The sequence below is a fragment of the Suncus etruscus genome, chromosome 11 (genome assembly GCF_024139225.1).
Source record: "Suncus etruscus isolate mSunEtr1 chromosome 11, mSunEtr1.pri.cur, whole genome shotgun sequence".
Lineage (NCBI taxonomy): Eukaryota > Metazoa > Chordata > Mammalia > Eulipotyphla > Soricidae > Suncus > Suncus etruscus.
This window is the reverse complement of record NC_064858.1, coordinates 74,372,857-74,386,936: the sequence shown is the minus strand read 5'-3', so window position 1 is coordinate 74,386,936 and position 14,080 is coordinate 74,372,857. Positions and strand designations below refer to the sequence as shown.

The following is a 14,080-nucleotide window of genomic DNA, read 5'->3' as shown; positions in this document are numbered from 1 at the left end:
AGGACAAAACTTCTGAGCACCACAGGTATGATCCTACCCTATCAAAACAGAACAAAGGTCTGTCTAGATGGTAAAACTGAGTTATCAAGGGAAAGGGAGTGGGCAGGCAGATGAGATGAGATTCCAGGACATTGGTTAAGTGATAATGGCTGGCATTTTGGTGGTAGGTGGGATCAACAATGTGGCATACCTAAAGCATAAGTACATGATGCAATTGAGGTTTGGGGAGATAGCACAGCGATAGGGCGTTGCATGCAAACAACCCAGGATAGATAGTGGTTCGAATCCCAGCACCCCATATGACCTGACCAGCCAGGAGCGATTCCTGAGCGCAGAACCAGGAGTAACCCCTGAGAGCCACCCAGTGTGATTCAAAAAACAAACCAAAACAAACAAACAAACAAACAAAAAACATTATGCAATTGAAAATCATCAGAAAAAATATTTAGATCTAAGTGCTGAGGATAATCAGCATGAAGATCATACAGAAAGAATATCTGGAAAAGACCTAAGAAATAACTATTAGAAAGGGTAAGACTTGACATTAGTGAAATTGAGAGATAGGAAGAGTTTTAAAACGTTGAATTTGCTCAGCTAGTCAGATATTTCTGAGAGGTCGAGTGGAGTGGAAGCCATTGCAGGCCTTCATGAGGTCAGTGTTGAGAGGCAATGGAGGAGAGACCACATAGTAGTGGATTCAACACTGAGCACCATGAAGATGGCTTGTGGAGGGAAGCAGAGGAAGGGGACTGGCTCTCCTCACTTTGGATTCCTTGCCAGGTCAGCTACAAATTTATTCCATCTGGCTTCCCAGGTTTCCATGGCAGCCAACTTTTCACTCTGCGTCAGGGCACTGTACCTGGAGGAGAGGAATCTAGGTCAGCCTAGGGAAGAGCTGAAAACAGGAGAAGGAGCAAGAGGTAAACAGTTACCCACTCCCATGAGAGCAATGATGTATCAGAGACATGGGGAAAAAAAAAATCAGTGAGCCCTCAGCCTCGAAATAAAATATAAGGGTGGGAAGGAATAAGAGGTCTAGAAAGCTCATAGAACTTACTTGATAGAGTTCATGGCCAGCTGTTTGAGGGTCCTCAGGTCAGCCTCCATTCCCCCAATGCCCATGAAGGCCTCATAGAAATCATAGGACAAGCCTTTAGCTCCAAAGAGAGCGGGATCATCAGAGCTAATCACCATTGGGTATCCAGTGGCCATTAGAACTGCTGCAGGGTGGTTTCTTAAGTCTGACACCAATTTCAAAACCTGCCCAAAAGGAGATAGGAAAGATAAGCTTAGCCAGGAAAAAAGATAAAGTGTCTACCACGAACACCATCAGCTCCTTTCTCAGCCCTATCACCTTTCTGAGTACCCAGCTGTCTTCTGTGAAGTCCTGACACAGGAATAGAGCAAGTCCTCAGAGCCTTCCAATTCTTCTCTAAGTTTCAGCACAATCTCAGAGTGTCACTTTATCCTGCTCAGAGCAGAGTAGCTCTGGAAGGCAGCAAGATAGGCAGGGGAACAAAGCGGCTAGGCAACAGTGTTTATTCTGGGTATTTTGGGTAATCCTACCACAGGAGGTCTCCATTGTCCCTTTCTTAAGCTTGGTTCACAACTTTGTACATTGTCATGGGAAATCCTCAACACTGCCTAATGGTCATTAACGGTTTAGGCAAAGGGCTATTCCTAAATGACTTTACTAACGAGTAATGAAATACAGAAAACAAGTGACGTAAGGAGAGAAATTATAAGGAGATGGAAAAATTATAAGGAGAAAAATCAATAGGAGCAAATCTGGGAATTGGAGCAAAGGTGGAGGTTGGAGTTTGAGAAGGTAATAAGAGGGTCATCCCATAAATGATACATACCTGGTTGGAGATGGGACAGACTTCTATGGGGATATCCTTCCTCCAGAACTCAGTCAAGACTGCTGGGTGTTTACTTAAAGCAAATCCATGGCCAATCCTGGTAGAGTTCAGTATTAATGCATCCAAAAGGTTTCTGTCTATGGAAGTGCCCTGCCAGTCTGGGGGAAGAAGCTGTCTTTACCATGATTGATCTGATTCACAGGCCACCCTTAGATAAAGGCTCCAGACGCCCCCCAAGCAAGTAAAGAAAGAGAAATGAACAGTAACACAAATACATATACATAAAGATACACATTTCTTTTTGTTTGTTAGTTTGTTTGTTTGTTTTTGGGCCACACCCAGTGACTCCCAGGGGTTACTCCTGGCTATGCGCTCAGAAATCCCTCCTGGCTTGGGGGACCATATGGGATGCCAGGGGATATAACAGCGGTTGGTCCTCGGTCCTAGGCCAGCTGCATGCAAGGCAAGTCTTATCAAGCCACTGCTCCGGCCCCACACACTTTCTTTCTAAAAGGGTATTTCATCCTTTCATTGTATACATTGTATACATATATGTATGTTTAACAGGTGAAGAGGTTGAAACTTCCATTGGCTAAATTGAGAGAGGATAGTTATTTAGTAGCAAAATTGTATTTAAAACCTTGGTCTATCTGACCCCACAGTCCATAATTTTTCTTTTTTTCTTTCTTCCTTTCTTTTCTTGTATATATATTAATTAGTTTATTAATTTATTTATTTTAACCACATCCAGTGTTATTCAGGCTTACTCCTAGCTTTGCACTCAGGGATAACTACTGGTGGTGGTCAGTTGCTAGGGCTTGAACTCAAGCCCAAGTTGGGTGTGTGATCATCAATAGTATCTTGTCGAGCCCATTTTCTCTTTTCATTTTGTTGTTGTTGTTGTTTGTTTGTTTGTTTATTTTTTGGGGCAGTCACACCAGTTGACATTGAGGGGTTACTCCTGGCTATGTGTTCAGAAATCGTTCCTGGTTTGGGGGACCATATGGGACACCAGTGGATCCAACGGCAGTTCTTCCTAGGCTAGCACTTGCAAGGCAGATGCCTTACCTCTAGTGCCACCGCTCTGACCCTCATTTTTTTTTCAAGATATATTCTGAGACTCTTATGTTTATGACTTTTACAACAATATGTTAGATTCTATAATTGTAAGTATTTAATGTATGTTTTTGTTTTATTTGGGGCAACACTTACTAGTGCTTAGGGGCTACTCCTGACCTGATGCTCAAAGGTTGCTCCTGGTCATGCCCAGGAGACCATGTAGCAAGGGGGATCAAACCCAGATCTTTAGCATGCTTATCCCATTAAACTACTTTTTCCAGCCCTTAATCCCTATAGGTTATTAAAACACTGTCAGTTGCAATGATCACATGGAAGAAGCAATCAAATACTGTAGCTGCTGCCTCACATCCATACTTGCACCTACTTGCAAATAGAGTTTCAGCAGAGGGTTAAAGCCACTGTACTGGGCACAGAGAGATGGCTCACTGGATTAAGCTTGCATACAGGAGGCCTAGGTTTGATCCACAATGCCTCATGGTACCCCAGGTACCATCGAAAGCAACCCCAGATCACCAGGCTGGGAGACGCCCTAATCACTGCCAGATATGAGCCTCAAATAAAATCTCAGGTCTGGATTTCTTTATACTTGGTCTGGGAGGACATTGGGGGTGAGGGATTCTGGTTCTTTATAATGAAAGGAGTCCTAGAGGAAGTATTTTTTCTTTTGCTTCACTCGATGTGGTTTATGCCTGAATAGTATTTCATTTTTAAATGACCAGTAGAGAGAAATCCAGGACTTGATATGGTGTATTCCTTGTGGCCCCATCATGCTAGAGATGAAATGGAACCCCGGGACCTGAAAAGCATTGCTCTATAGCTGAGCCATATCCCTGATATCATTGGCCCAATGGCAGCTTGCTATATGAGATAATCTTATTGTAAAAATCTATTGGAGTGCCTGATTTGCATGCAGGCAGCCTGAATTAGATATCTGGCACTGTATAGTTCCTCAAGCACCACCAGAAGCAACTCGTAAGAACTAGGCCAAAGGAGTAGTCCACAAGTCTGGTAGAGCCCCAAAACTGAAAATAAAATACAACCCCTGGGAGATGTGTACTTAACTCCTAGCAGTCAAAAGTATCCCCATGTAAAATGTAAAATGCCTTTCAGTTAGGAATAATAGAACATATTGTTAATTTATTTTAAGGACATCCATTTTAGGAAGATTTTCACAGGTTCCCTATCTAGTATCCACCCCCCTACCCCCGACAAATATCTTTTATGTTTGCAAATGACATATCTCATAGTATTGAACACCAAAATCCTGGCTAAATAATCTAGGACCATACATCTTAGAGTTTGTGAAACATTGTGCTAGAGTTTCGAACTGCTGCAATGATTTTACAAGGTTCATAGAATTTTCCCAACAAGACCATAAGCTCTTCAGGGTTACCATCTTCCTTCCCTATGCTCCACAAGCAATTTTTAAAATGTTCTCAAACAGCTTTAATCTAAATTGGATCTAAGTCGACTGGAATTATAAGGAAAAAATAATAATAAACATGATTCTTCCTCTAGGAGACCATAGGATAAGGCCAGGTTTATGCCTGGTTGTGAGAGTCAAGCTTTTTCATTGCTCTTTTCTTGTTTGCTGGAACTTCTGAGGAATTGGAAACAATTAAGTGGGCAGGCTGGTAACATTTCAGGAACAGTTGAAATGCCAGGCTGCTTGAGGGTCAGGGGCTTCCTCTTCAGCACCAGTAATAGTGGACAGCGCCTCCAGCCAGCTCCTCATTCCTCTCCTGCTACTACTTCCAGGTGAGTGATTTTTATTTATTTATTTATTTATTTATTTATTTATTTATTTATTTATATCTTCATTTATTTTTGTTTTGAGGGACATACCCTATGGTGTTCAGAGTTTATTCCTGGCTCTGTGCTCAGAAATCATTCCTGGAAGGCTTTGAGGAGCATATGGGATAACAGGGATTGAACTCAGGTCTGCTGCTTGCAAGGCAAACACCCTACCCCCTGTGCTATCACTCTGGCCCCAGGTGTGTGATTTTAAACAGATGCATTCTCTGGTAAGCACCATTCATTCCTGAAAAAATGGACATTATCAGACAAGGCTCCTGTTCAGAGCTTTACACTTGCTGCATTAGTAAGAATGAGAAATCACAGCTTTCATTGGCTAATAGATACTATGGTTCATGTCACTCTTCAGGATGAGAGATGCACTCAACAGTGTTGTTGTCGGCATCTCCAACAAATGAACCCACAGTGCTCAGTGGTTGGCAGGCTCCACTTTTCCCTTCCCCAGCTGCTCCCTCATGGCCTACCTGTCTCTCCAGCATGGAAAAAGTATGGCAGTTTAAAACCAAGTGACGCTGGAAACATCAGTGCTTCCATATAGTCATACAAGGTATAACCAGTGTCTTCATGTCCAACCTGAGAGACAGAGAAAATGAGACAGAGGCATCTATCTGCCTGCTTGTTCTTGCCATTCCTTACTGAGATACCACCAACAGCCCAGTGACACCTTTTTGCCCAAGGACTTTGACATTCATCCTCTAATTTTATTTATTTATTTATTTGTTTGTTTGTTTTTGGGCCACACCCAGTGGCACTCAGGGGTTACTCCAGGCCATCTACTCAGAAATAGCTCCTGGCAGGCACGGGGGACCATATGGGGTGCCAGAATTTGAACCAATCACCTTGGGTCCTGGGTCAGCTGCTTGCAAGGCAAATGCCCCTGTGCTATCTCAGCAGCTCACATCCTCTAGTTATTTTTAAGCAATTCAAAGAATTTAATAAAAGCTCAAGAATTCGCGTGACATAGCCATCTTTTGAGTTCATGTTTTGCCTTTTTCCTCATTTATCTTATTGTGCTATTACCTGAGTATTTCCATCAATTTCCCCAACCTCCATTTTCTAGTCTATGGTTACATGAACAGATCCCACAGTAGTTTAGAAAACTTACACAAACTACATGGCTACCACCAAATTTTTTTTTTTTTTTTTGGTTTTTGGGACACACCCGGTGACGCTCAGGGGTTACTCCTGGCTATGCGCTCAGAAGTCGCTCCTGGCTTGGGGGACCATATGGGACGCCGGGGGATCGAACCGCGGTCCGTCTCCTAGGCTAGCGCAGGTAAGGCTTACCTTACCTCCAGCGCCACCGCCCGGCCCCTACCACCAAATTTTTAATATACCTTTAAACTTGACCAACATCTGCTTCATATATGACCCTTCCCCTTGTCCTTAATACATATGCTTTTAACTTGTTCATTGCCCTAAAGAGGTATAACATTTTTGTAGTTTCCCATATTTTATATGGACATGAAAGGGAAACAAGCTTATGTGTTGTGTTTAGGGTCACTCTAAATGCTAAAGTATATTCTCCAGTAACCCTTTTAAGGGGAAAATGCAAAAAATAAAATCTTCGAACTCTTCAATATCAAAAAATATCTTCATTTTGCCTTAAAAATTAAAAAATTAAAAAAATTAAACCAATTTGGGGCTGGAGAGATAGCACATTGGTAGGGCATTTGCCTTGCAAACAGCCAATTCAGGACAGCTGGTGGTTCAAATCCTGACATCCCATATGTCCCCAGTGCCTGCCAGAAGCAATTTCTGAGTGCAGAGCCAGGAGTAACCCCTGAGCGCTGCCAGGTGTGACTTAAAAACAAAAAACAAAAAGTCAATTTGACAGGGTAGAGGATTCTAGGCTTAAAGCCTTCTTCCTGTAGAACTCAGATGATGTGAGTCTATTTGCATCCATAGTGCTCAATGATAAATTGACAGTCAGCCGATTGAATTCTTGTCCTTCTATAAGTTTTATTTTGGGGGGAGGGGATCACACCCGGCAGTGCTCAGGGGTTACTCCTGGCTTTACACTCAGAAATCGCTCCTGGCAGGCTCAGGGGGCCATATGGGATGCCAGGATTCGAACCACTGCATTACCTTCTGCATTTGAGGCAAATGCCTTACCTTCATGCTATCTTTTTTTTTTTTTTTTTTTGTGGTTTTTGGGTCACACCCGGCAGTGCTCAGAGATTATTCCTGGCTCCAGGCTCAGAAATTGTTCCTGGCAGGCACGGGGGACCATATGGGACGCCGGGATTCGAACCGATGACCTCCTGCATGAAAGGCAAACGCCTTACCTCCATGCTATCTCTCCGGCCCCACCTTCATGCTATCTTTCCAGTCTCTATAAGTTATTTCTTCTCACTCTCTGGAAAGCCATAATTCTCTTTGTCATGAGAATTTCAAAACTTCACTAAGATGTGTCTTGGGGTGAGTCTATTGTCATCAAATTTACTGGGAACTCAATAGACACTGACAATCTCAAGACTGGAATCTCTCTTGAGTTCTTGAAAGTTTTCATTGATTATTTCCTTGATTATATCCTCTGTGAAATTTTCTTTATTCTAATTTTCTGGAATTCCAATCATCTGGATATTGGCACTTCAAGATATATCCTCAATATCTCTTAGCCTTTCTTTGTTGATGATGTACGTGGCCATTTGTTTTGGATCCACAGAGTTCATTGATCCATTTTCTTTTTTTTTTTTGTTTTTGTTTTTGTTTTGTTTTTGTTTTTGGGTCACACCTGGCGGTGCTCAGGGGTTACTCCTGGCTGTCTGCTCAGAAATAGCTCCTGGCAGGCACGGGGGACCATATGGGACACCGGGATTCGAACCAACCACCTTTGGTCCTGGATCGGCTGCTTGCAAGGCAAACGCTGCTGTGCTATCTCTCCGGGCCCCATTGATCCATTTTCAATCTGATCTCATTAACTCTCAATTCAAAAATGTCTATTCTGCTATTCAGAGCATCAATTGAGTTCTTTATTTGCAAGACTTCTGGGCTGTAATGTTTAATATTCCCAACCCCTTCTTGTAGTTCTTGGAAAATACGAATAACACTTTCAAGGTCTTTTGTTTCTTGCATTGAGTCAGCCCTTTTGGACAGGAGCTCTGCTCTTTGCAAGGATTTGGTTTGTCACTCTCTCTTCTTCTTCAGTGTTTTTTTTTTTGTTTGTTTGTTTTGGTTTTTTTTGGTTTGTTTTGGTTTTTGGGCCACACCCAGTAGCATTCAGGGGTTACTCCTGGCTATCTGCTCAGAAATAGCTCCTGGCAGGCACGGGGGACCATATGGGACACAAGGATTCGAACCAACCACCTTCGGTCCTGAATTGGCTGCTTGCAAACGCTGCTGTGCTGTCTCTCTGGCTGCTCAGTGTTTTGTTTTATTTTTTTAAGAGGTTCATGATTCCAGATGCAATACTCTAATTGGTCCATAAATTCTGCTTTTGCTCAACAGAACTAATCTCTACTGATGAAAACCAGAGGTGAAAGGTGAAGAGAGGGCCCCATTTCTCTGACTACTGTGCCAGCCATCTCCTCTAAGTTCACCATGACTATTTCAACTTTAGACTGAATCTACCACAGTGTGATCATGACAACTTGAGTCCTGTTTCTCAAAAACTCACACTTCTTTCTCCTCCAGCTCAGAGACCTCTCCATTCCCCTCTTTCATCTCCTCCTCTAGCCCTGAGATTTTTTTTCTGCCCCCAGAACTGAAGTCTCATCTCCTTCCTCCTCAAATTCCAAGGCCTCATCTACCTGCTGCTATTCTGAATCCTCTAGCTCTAAGGACTCTATCTTCTCTAATCATCTTTTTCTTTTCTTTTCTTTTCTTTTCTTTTTTTTTTTTTTTGTGTGTGTGGTTTTTGGGTCACACCCGGCAGTGCTCAGGGGTTATTCCTGGCTCCAGGCTCAGAAATTGCTCCTGGCAGGCATGGGGGACCACATGGGACGCCGGGATACAAACCGATGACCTCTTGCATGAAAAGCAAACACCTTACCTCCATGCTATCTCTCCGGCCCCTAATCATCTTTTTCTTACCAGATAGAAGACTCCTGGATCCTGAAGTCTCTGTCCTCTCCTGACTTAGCAGCTTTTACCTCTTTCATAAATAGAAAGCTCATGCCATCATGGGTAGATTCCTCAGCTTGACACTTGGAGTCCGTTATAGTTTGATTCTTTTTTTTTTTTTTCTCTCAAAACCTGTGTCTTCAGGGGCCGGAGAGATAGCATGGAGGTAAGGCATTTGCCTTGCATGCAGAAGGACGGTGATTTGAATCCTGGCATCCCATATGGTCCCCTGAGCCTTCCAGGAGTGATTTCTGAGCGTAGAGCCAGGAGTAACCCCTGAGCACTACCGGGTGTGACCCAAAAACCCAAACCAAAACCAAACAAACAAAAAAACCCTGCATCTTCTTTTTCTTCACTTTGTTTTCTTCCTCTCTAGGAATACTTTCAGCAATTCTTCCATAAAAGATTTTTGGCTTCAAATTTGCTGAGGCTTTGCAATTCAGAAAAGGTTCTCATTTCACCATCATATTTAAAAGCTAATTTAACTTGGCAGAGAAACTCTGTCTCAAAACCATTTTCCCTTAGAGTGTTGAAGACATGCCTTCATTGCTTGCTAACATAAAGTGTTGTTGATGAAATGTCAGCTGCCAGCCAGAACACAACCCCTTCATCGGTCAATTCTTTTTTTTCTCTGAAGGAATTTGGAATTTTTCCTTTATCCATGAAGTTATGAGGTTCTTTTCCCTCTCTCATTTCTTTAACCTGTCCATTCTCTCTAATCTCTGTTGTCTTCTCTAACTTCACTGAGCATGTTGCAATCTTTTTCCTTCATAGTTTCTTTTATTCTTTTCATAGCCTTGCCATTTTCTGGTATATTATGGAACAATTTCTTTTCTTGGCAATAACTATGCTCTTCAACTTTCTCTAATTTCTTACTCAGCTGAATGAGTACTTTACTTCTAGAATTGTCTCCTAGTTTCTCGACCAGCCCTGGATTCCATTAGACTAAACACTTTCTTTGCTGCCTTTCTTTTCTTTCACTGGCTTTCTTGGAATTTTTCACTTTGGACATTGTATTTATTCCTAAAATTTCTTCCACTTCATTGAAGAGAGATTCCTTCTGGGGCCAGAGCACTAACACAGTGGTAAGGCTTTTGCTTTGCATGTGGCCAACAAAGGATGATTCCGGCTCGAATCCCAGCATCCCATGTGGTTTCCTGAGCCTGCCAGGAGCAAATTCTTTTTTTTTTTTTTTTTTTTTGGTTTTTGGGCCACACCCGGTGGTGCTCAGGGGTTACTCCTGGCTGTCTGCTCAGAAATAGCTCCTGGCAGGCACGGGGGACCATATGGGACACCGGGATTCGAACCAACCACCTTTGGTCCTGGATCGGCTGCTTGCAAGGCAAACGCCACTGTGCTATCTCTCCGGGCCCAGATTTGAGCTTTTTATAAGGAAAGAAAGCAAAAGAGAGAGGAAGAAAAAACAAACCGAGAAAGACAGAGACAGAAAGACATAGACACAGAGAAAGTGAGCAGTACAGAGAGAGAATAAGAAATGAGGGAGGGAAAAAACGTGCGGGCCGGAGAGATAGCATAGCGGCGTTTGCCTTGCAAGTAGCTGATCCAGAGCCTAAGGTAGTTGGTTCAAATCTTGGTGTCCCACATGGTCCCCCATGCACTGCCAGGAGCTATTTCCGAGCAGATAGCCAGGAGTAACCCCTGAGCAACGCTGGGTGTGGCCCAAAAACCAAAAACCAAAAAAAAAAAAAAAAAAAAAAAAGAAAAGAAAAGAAATTGAGGAGGGTAGGGCCAGTTAGATAGCATGGAGGTAAGGCATTTGCCTTCCATGCAGAAGGGTGGTGGTTCGAATCCCAGAATCCCATTGCCCCCTCCCCCCCCCCCCCCCCGTGCCTGCCAGGGGCAATTTCTGAGCATGACCCCTGAGAGCTGCCGGGTGTGACCAAAAAAAACAAACAAAAAAATTGAGGGAGGGTAGAAGTGATAGTACAGAGGTTAGGATTAATTACTATACACCCAGCATATATATAGCTCCAGCATTCTATACGGTCCCCTTTTAGCCTTGACAGGAGCTATCCTTGAGCATAGTCAGGAGTAACATATGAGCCCTGCCAGGTGTGAACCCAAAACATAACACAAAAACAACAAAATAGGGAAACAGACTTAGAAAAGTCAAGAGAAAAAATATGATAATGACAAAGACAGGGAAGAGATGTTGCTCAATGATAGAGTGATAACTGTCAGTGGCAGAGACTCAGGCCTTGCATGCATCAACAAGGAAAATTCATCAAAGTCTGAGGGGGCATGAGAAACATATCAATGGGTTGAGCACAAATTTGCATGCAGGTCACCTGGTTTCAATTCCCAGTGACACCTCTGGAAGTGGTTCCCAAACACAGAGCCATCACTGAGTATGGCAAATAAAATAAAATAAAAGAAAAGAAAACCAAGATCTAAAGAGATAACGAGTATGAACTTGTGCCCTGGCACAATCAGTGTGTGGCTCTTGAGTTCTCTCCCCCTGCAGCCCTATCCTTCAGTTCCTATGTTAATTGGTTCCTCATCACTAAAACCAGATTTTTTTTTATATTGTTTTGGTTTTGGGGCCACACCTGATGATACGAGAGGTTACTCCTGGCTATCCATTCAGAAATTGCTCTGGCTTAGGGGACCAGATGGGACACTGGGGAATCGAACTACGGTCTGTCCTTGATCAGCGTGTGCAAGGCAAATGCCCTACCACTTGTGCCACAGCTCTGGCCCCCAAAACCAGATTTTTAAGATGAGCTTTATGCTTTCTGGGATTTGTAGCTATGTGCCAGGCAAAAAGGAAACCTTAAAATATAGGGTTTCTCGGGGCCGGCGAGGTGGCGCTAGAGGTAAGGTGTCTACCTTGCAAGGAAGGACTGCGGTTCGATCCCCTGGCATCCCGTATGGTCCCCCCAAGCCAGGGGCAATTTCTGAGCGCTTAGCCAGGAGTAACCTCTGAGCATCAAATGGGTGTGGCCCAAAAGAAATATAAAACAAAAACAAAAAAAAGAATATAGGGTTTCTCTTTCAAAATATGTTTGATTTGTGAAGGGGGTCACTGACACAAAACACAAATATTCTTTTTTGGGGAGGTCACACCTGGTGGCGCTGAGGAGTTACTCCTGGCTCTGTGCTCAGAAATCGCTCCTGGCAGGCTCGGAGGACCATATGGGATGCCGAGATTTGACCAACCACACATCCTGGATCGGCTGCGTGCAAGGCAAACACCCTATCGCTGTGCTATCTCTTAGGTCCAAAACACGAATATTCAATGTGTAGAAGAGAGCATAGACTTAAAAGCAGCAGAGCTTGTGAGCACACTTCGTAGATAACCACCCATCCCTCTTCTTTTTAGGCCTCTTATCAATGTCCTGATCAGTGTCAATAACCCTCAGGTTTCAGAGGTTTCAGTATCTAAAAGAAAAGGTGAGGTGGGAGAGGCTTCTCCCACGTTCTGGAGAGGCCAGAAAAGCTTTGAAAATCCCAGAAATATCCCAGGAAAATACCTGCATCCAAAACAATTAGAACTCTGAAGAGAGTTCCTGGCAAGACTAGTTGCCTTGCACATGGCAGGCCCAAGTTGAATCTCTGGATCACCAAACCAGGAGAAACCTGAGTGCAGAGCCAAGAGAAAACCTAGAGTGCTGCCTGGTGTAGCAGAAAAAACAAACACGGTGTTGGTGGTATAGTGATGAGCCTAGCTGCCTTAACAAACAAAATGAACAAATGGGCAGTGTGGCTGTCCTGGGACCTGACTTGGATAGTTGGGTGTGAGTCCAAGAGGAACTCAGAAAAGAAAACCAGAAGGGTGACTTTCTTATCCCTAAGGGTGCCCCCAATACCCTAGCAGCTGTGAAGTGTTTGCTAGACTGGGCACAGGCACTCTGGGCAAAGAGATATAGCTCAACATCATCCATAGATTCCCTACATTTCCCCCCATCCCCACCCCATCTCTTTCTGCTCTATCTTTTCTCTGCATTGTTCTCTCCCCTACGCCACTGCACCCTGACTAGGCCTCAGCCCTGGCTCAAGAGTTTTGTTGTACAATGAGTTACCAGGTCGAACCCCGCCACCATCTTGGGGAACAAAGTCCGGAGCTTCATGGCATCTTGGACAGATTTCTTTATAAGCGATGCTTTGGCGATCCTAAGTAAGACAGAAGCATGGGAGTCAGTGTCTGCTCAGTTCATTCCCAGGTTCATGACTATGGGGCCCACTAAACTATTGTTTCTTCCTCAGGTTTTTTTTTTTTTTTTGGTTTTTTTTTTTGGTTTTTGGGCCACACCCGGCGTTGCTCAGGGGTTATTCCTGGCTGTCTGCTCAGAAATAGCTCCTGGCAGGCACGGGGGACCATGTGGGATACCGGGATTCGAACCAACCACCTTTGGTCCTGAATCGGCTGCTTGCAAGGCAAACGCCGCTGTGCTATCTCTCCGGGCCCCTCTTCCTCAGGTTTTTTGTAACAGTGGTTCTGAAAGATATTCCTGACAAGATGCTCATGGTACCATTCAGTGCCAGGGATGGAATTAGGTTTCCCACATGCAAAAGTTGTGCTCCAACCAGTTGAAGTATTTCCTTGACCATTATTGTGATTCCTTTAAGTGACTGCATCTGGGAGATTTTCTTCCCAAGTCCACCCAATTAAGGTCTGTAACTGACTCCAGGGGGCCTGAAAAGCACGGAAGCCTATTTTGACTTTTTTTTTCATGTGGTTGGTGGTACAGGGTCATTTCTGGGCACTGTGCAGTCCTGGATTCAAGCTCAGGTCTGCCTGCTTACAAAGCTTGCTCCTCGGTATTCTGAGCTGTCTCCTAGGTCCTATTTGTTTGCATTTGCAGGAAGTTAGTGGCCTTGTCTATGACTTGCTTCTCGTCTCTGAGAGGTGGGTCTTGGGTAGCAGTACAGAGACCAACTCCCCATTCATGGCCCTTGAGATACCACAGGTCACTTGAGTGTCTGTGGGTGGCGGGACTAGTAATGGGACATAATTTTTCCTAACAAAAATTGCAAAGCCCTGGGCATTCCAGAAACAGCCCATTACTGCCTTTCTTGTTTTCCTGGATAGGTAGAGATGAAGTGAGCAGCAAGGCCATGAACACAACCAAAGAAAAGAGCAGATACACTCTAAAAGGAAGGCTTAGCATGCTGACTCACACATCCAGACCCTCCATTCTATACACCTATTCCACACCTACTGATGCCCTCCCCAGATCCCCAATAGCCTTTGCATTTAGGAACTTGTGAGAGGAGAACTTTGTAAGTGCCTTCAA

General features: G+C 43.8%; 1 protein-coding gene across 1 annotated transcript in view; it reads right to left on the bottom strand.

The window, feature by feature from the left end:
- Positions 1 to 596: 596 nt before the first annotated feature.
- ADA2 (adenosine deaminase 2) overlaps positions 597 to 14,080 on the bottom strand; it is a 51,180-nt gene continuing 37,696 nt past the window's right edge. Inside the window, exons 5-9 of the mRNA XM_049783424.1 lie at positions 12,866 to 12,956; positions 5,222 to 5,330; positions 1,863 to 2,020; positions 1,058 to 1,260; positions 597 to 859 (exon numbers count right to left, since the gene is read on the bottom strand). Of these exons, the coding sequence (XP_049639381.1) occupies positions 760 to 859; positions 1,058 to 1,260; positions 1,863 to 2,020; positions 5,222 to 5,330; positions 12,866 to 12,956 (661 nt within the window). The 3' untranslated portion in view covers positions 597 to 759. The remainder of the gene's footprint in view (positions 860 to 1,057; positions 1,261 to 1,862; positions 2,021 to 5,221; positions 5,331 to 12,865; positions 12,957 to 14,080) is intronic.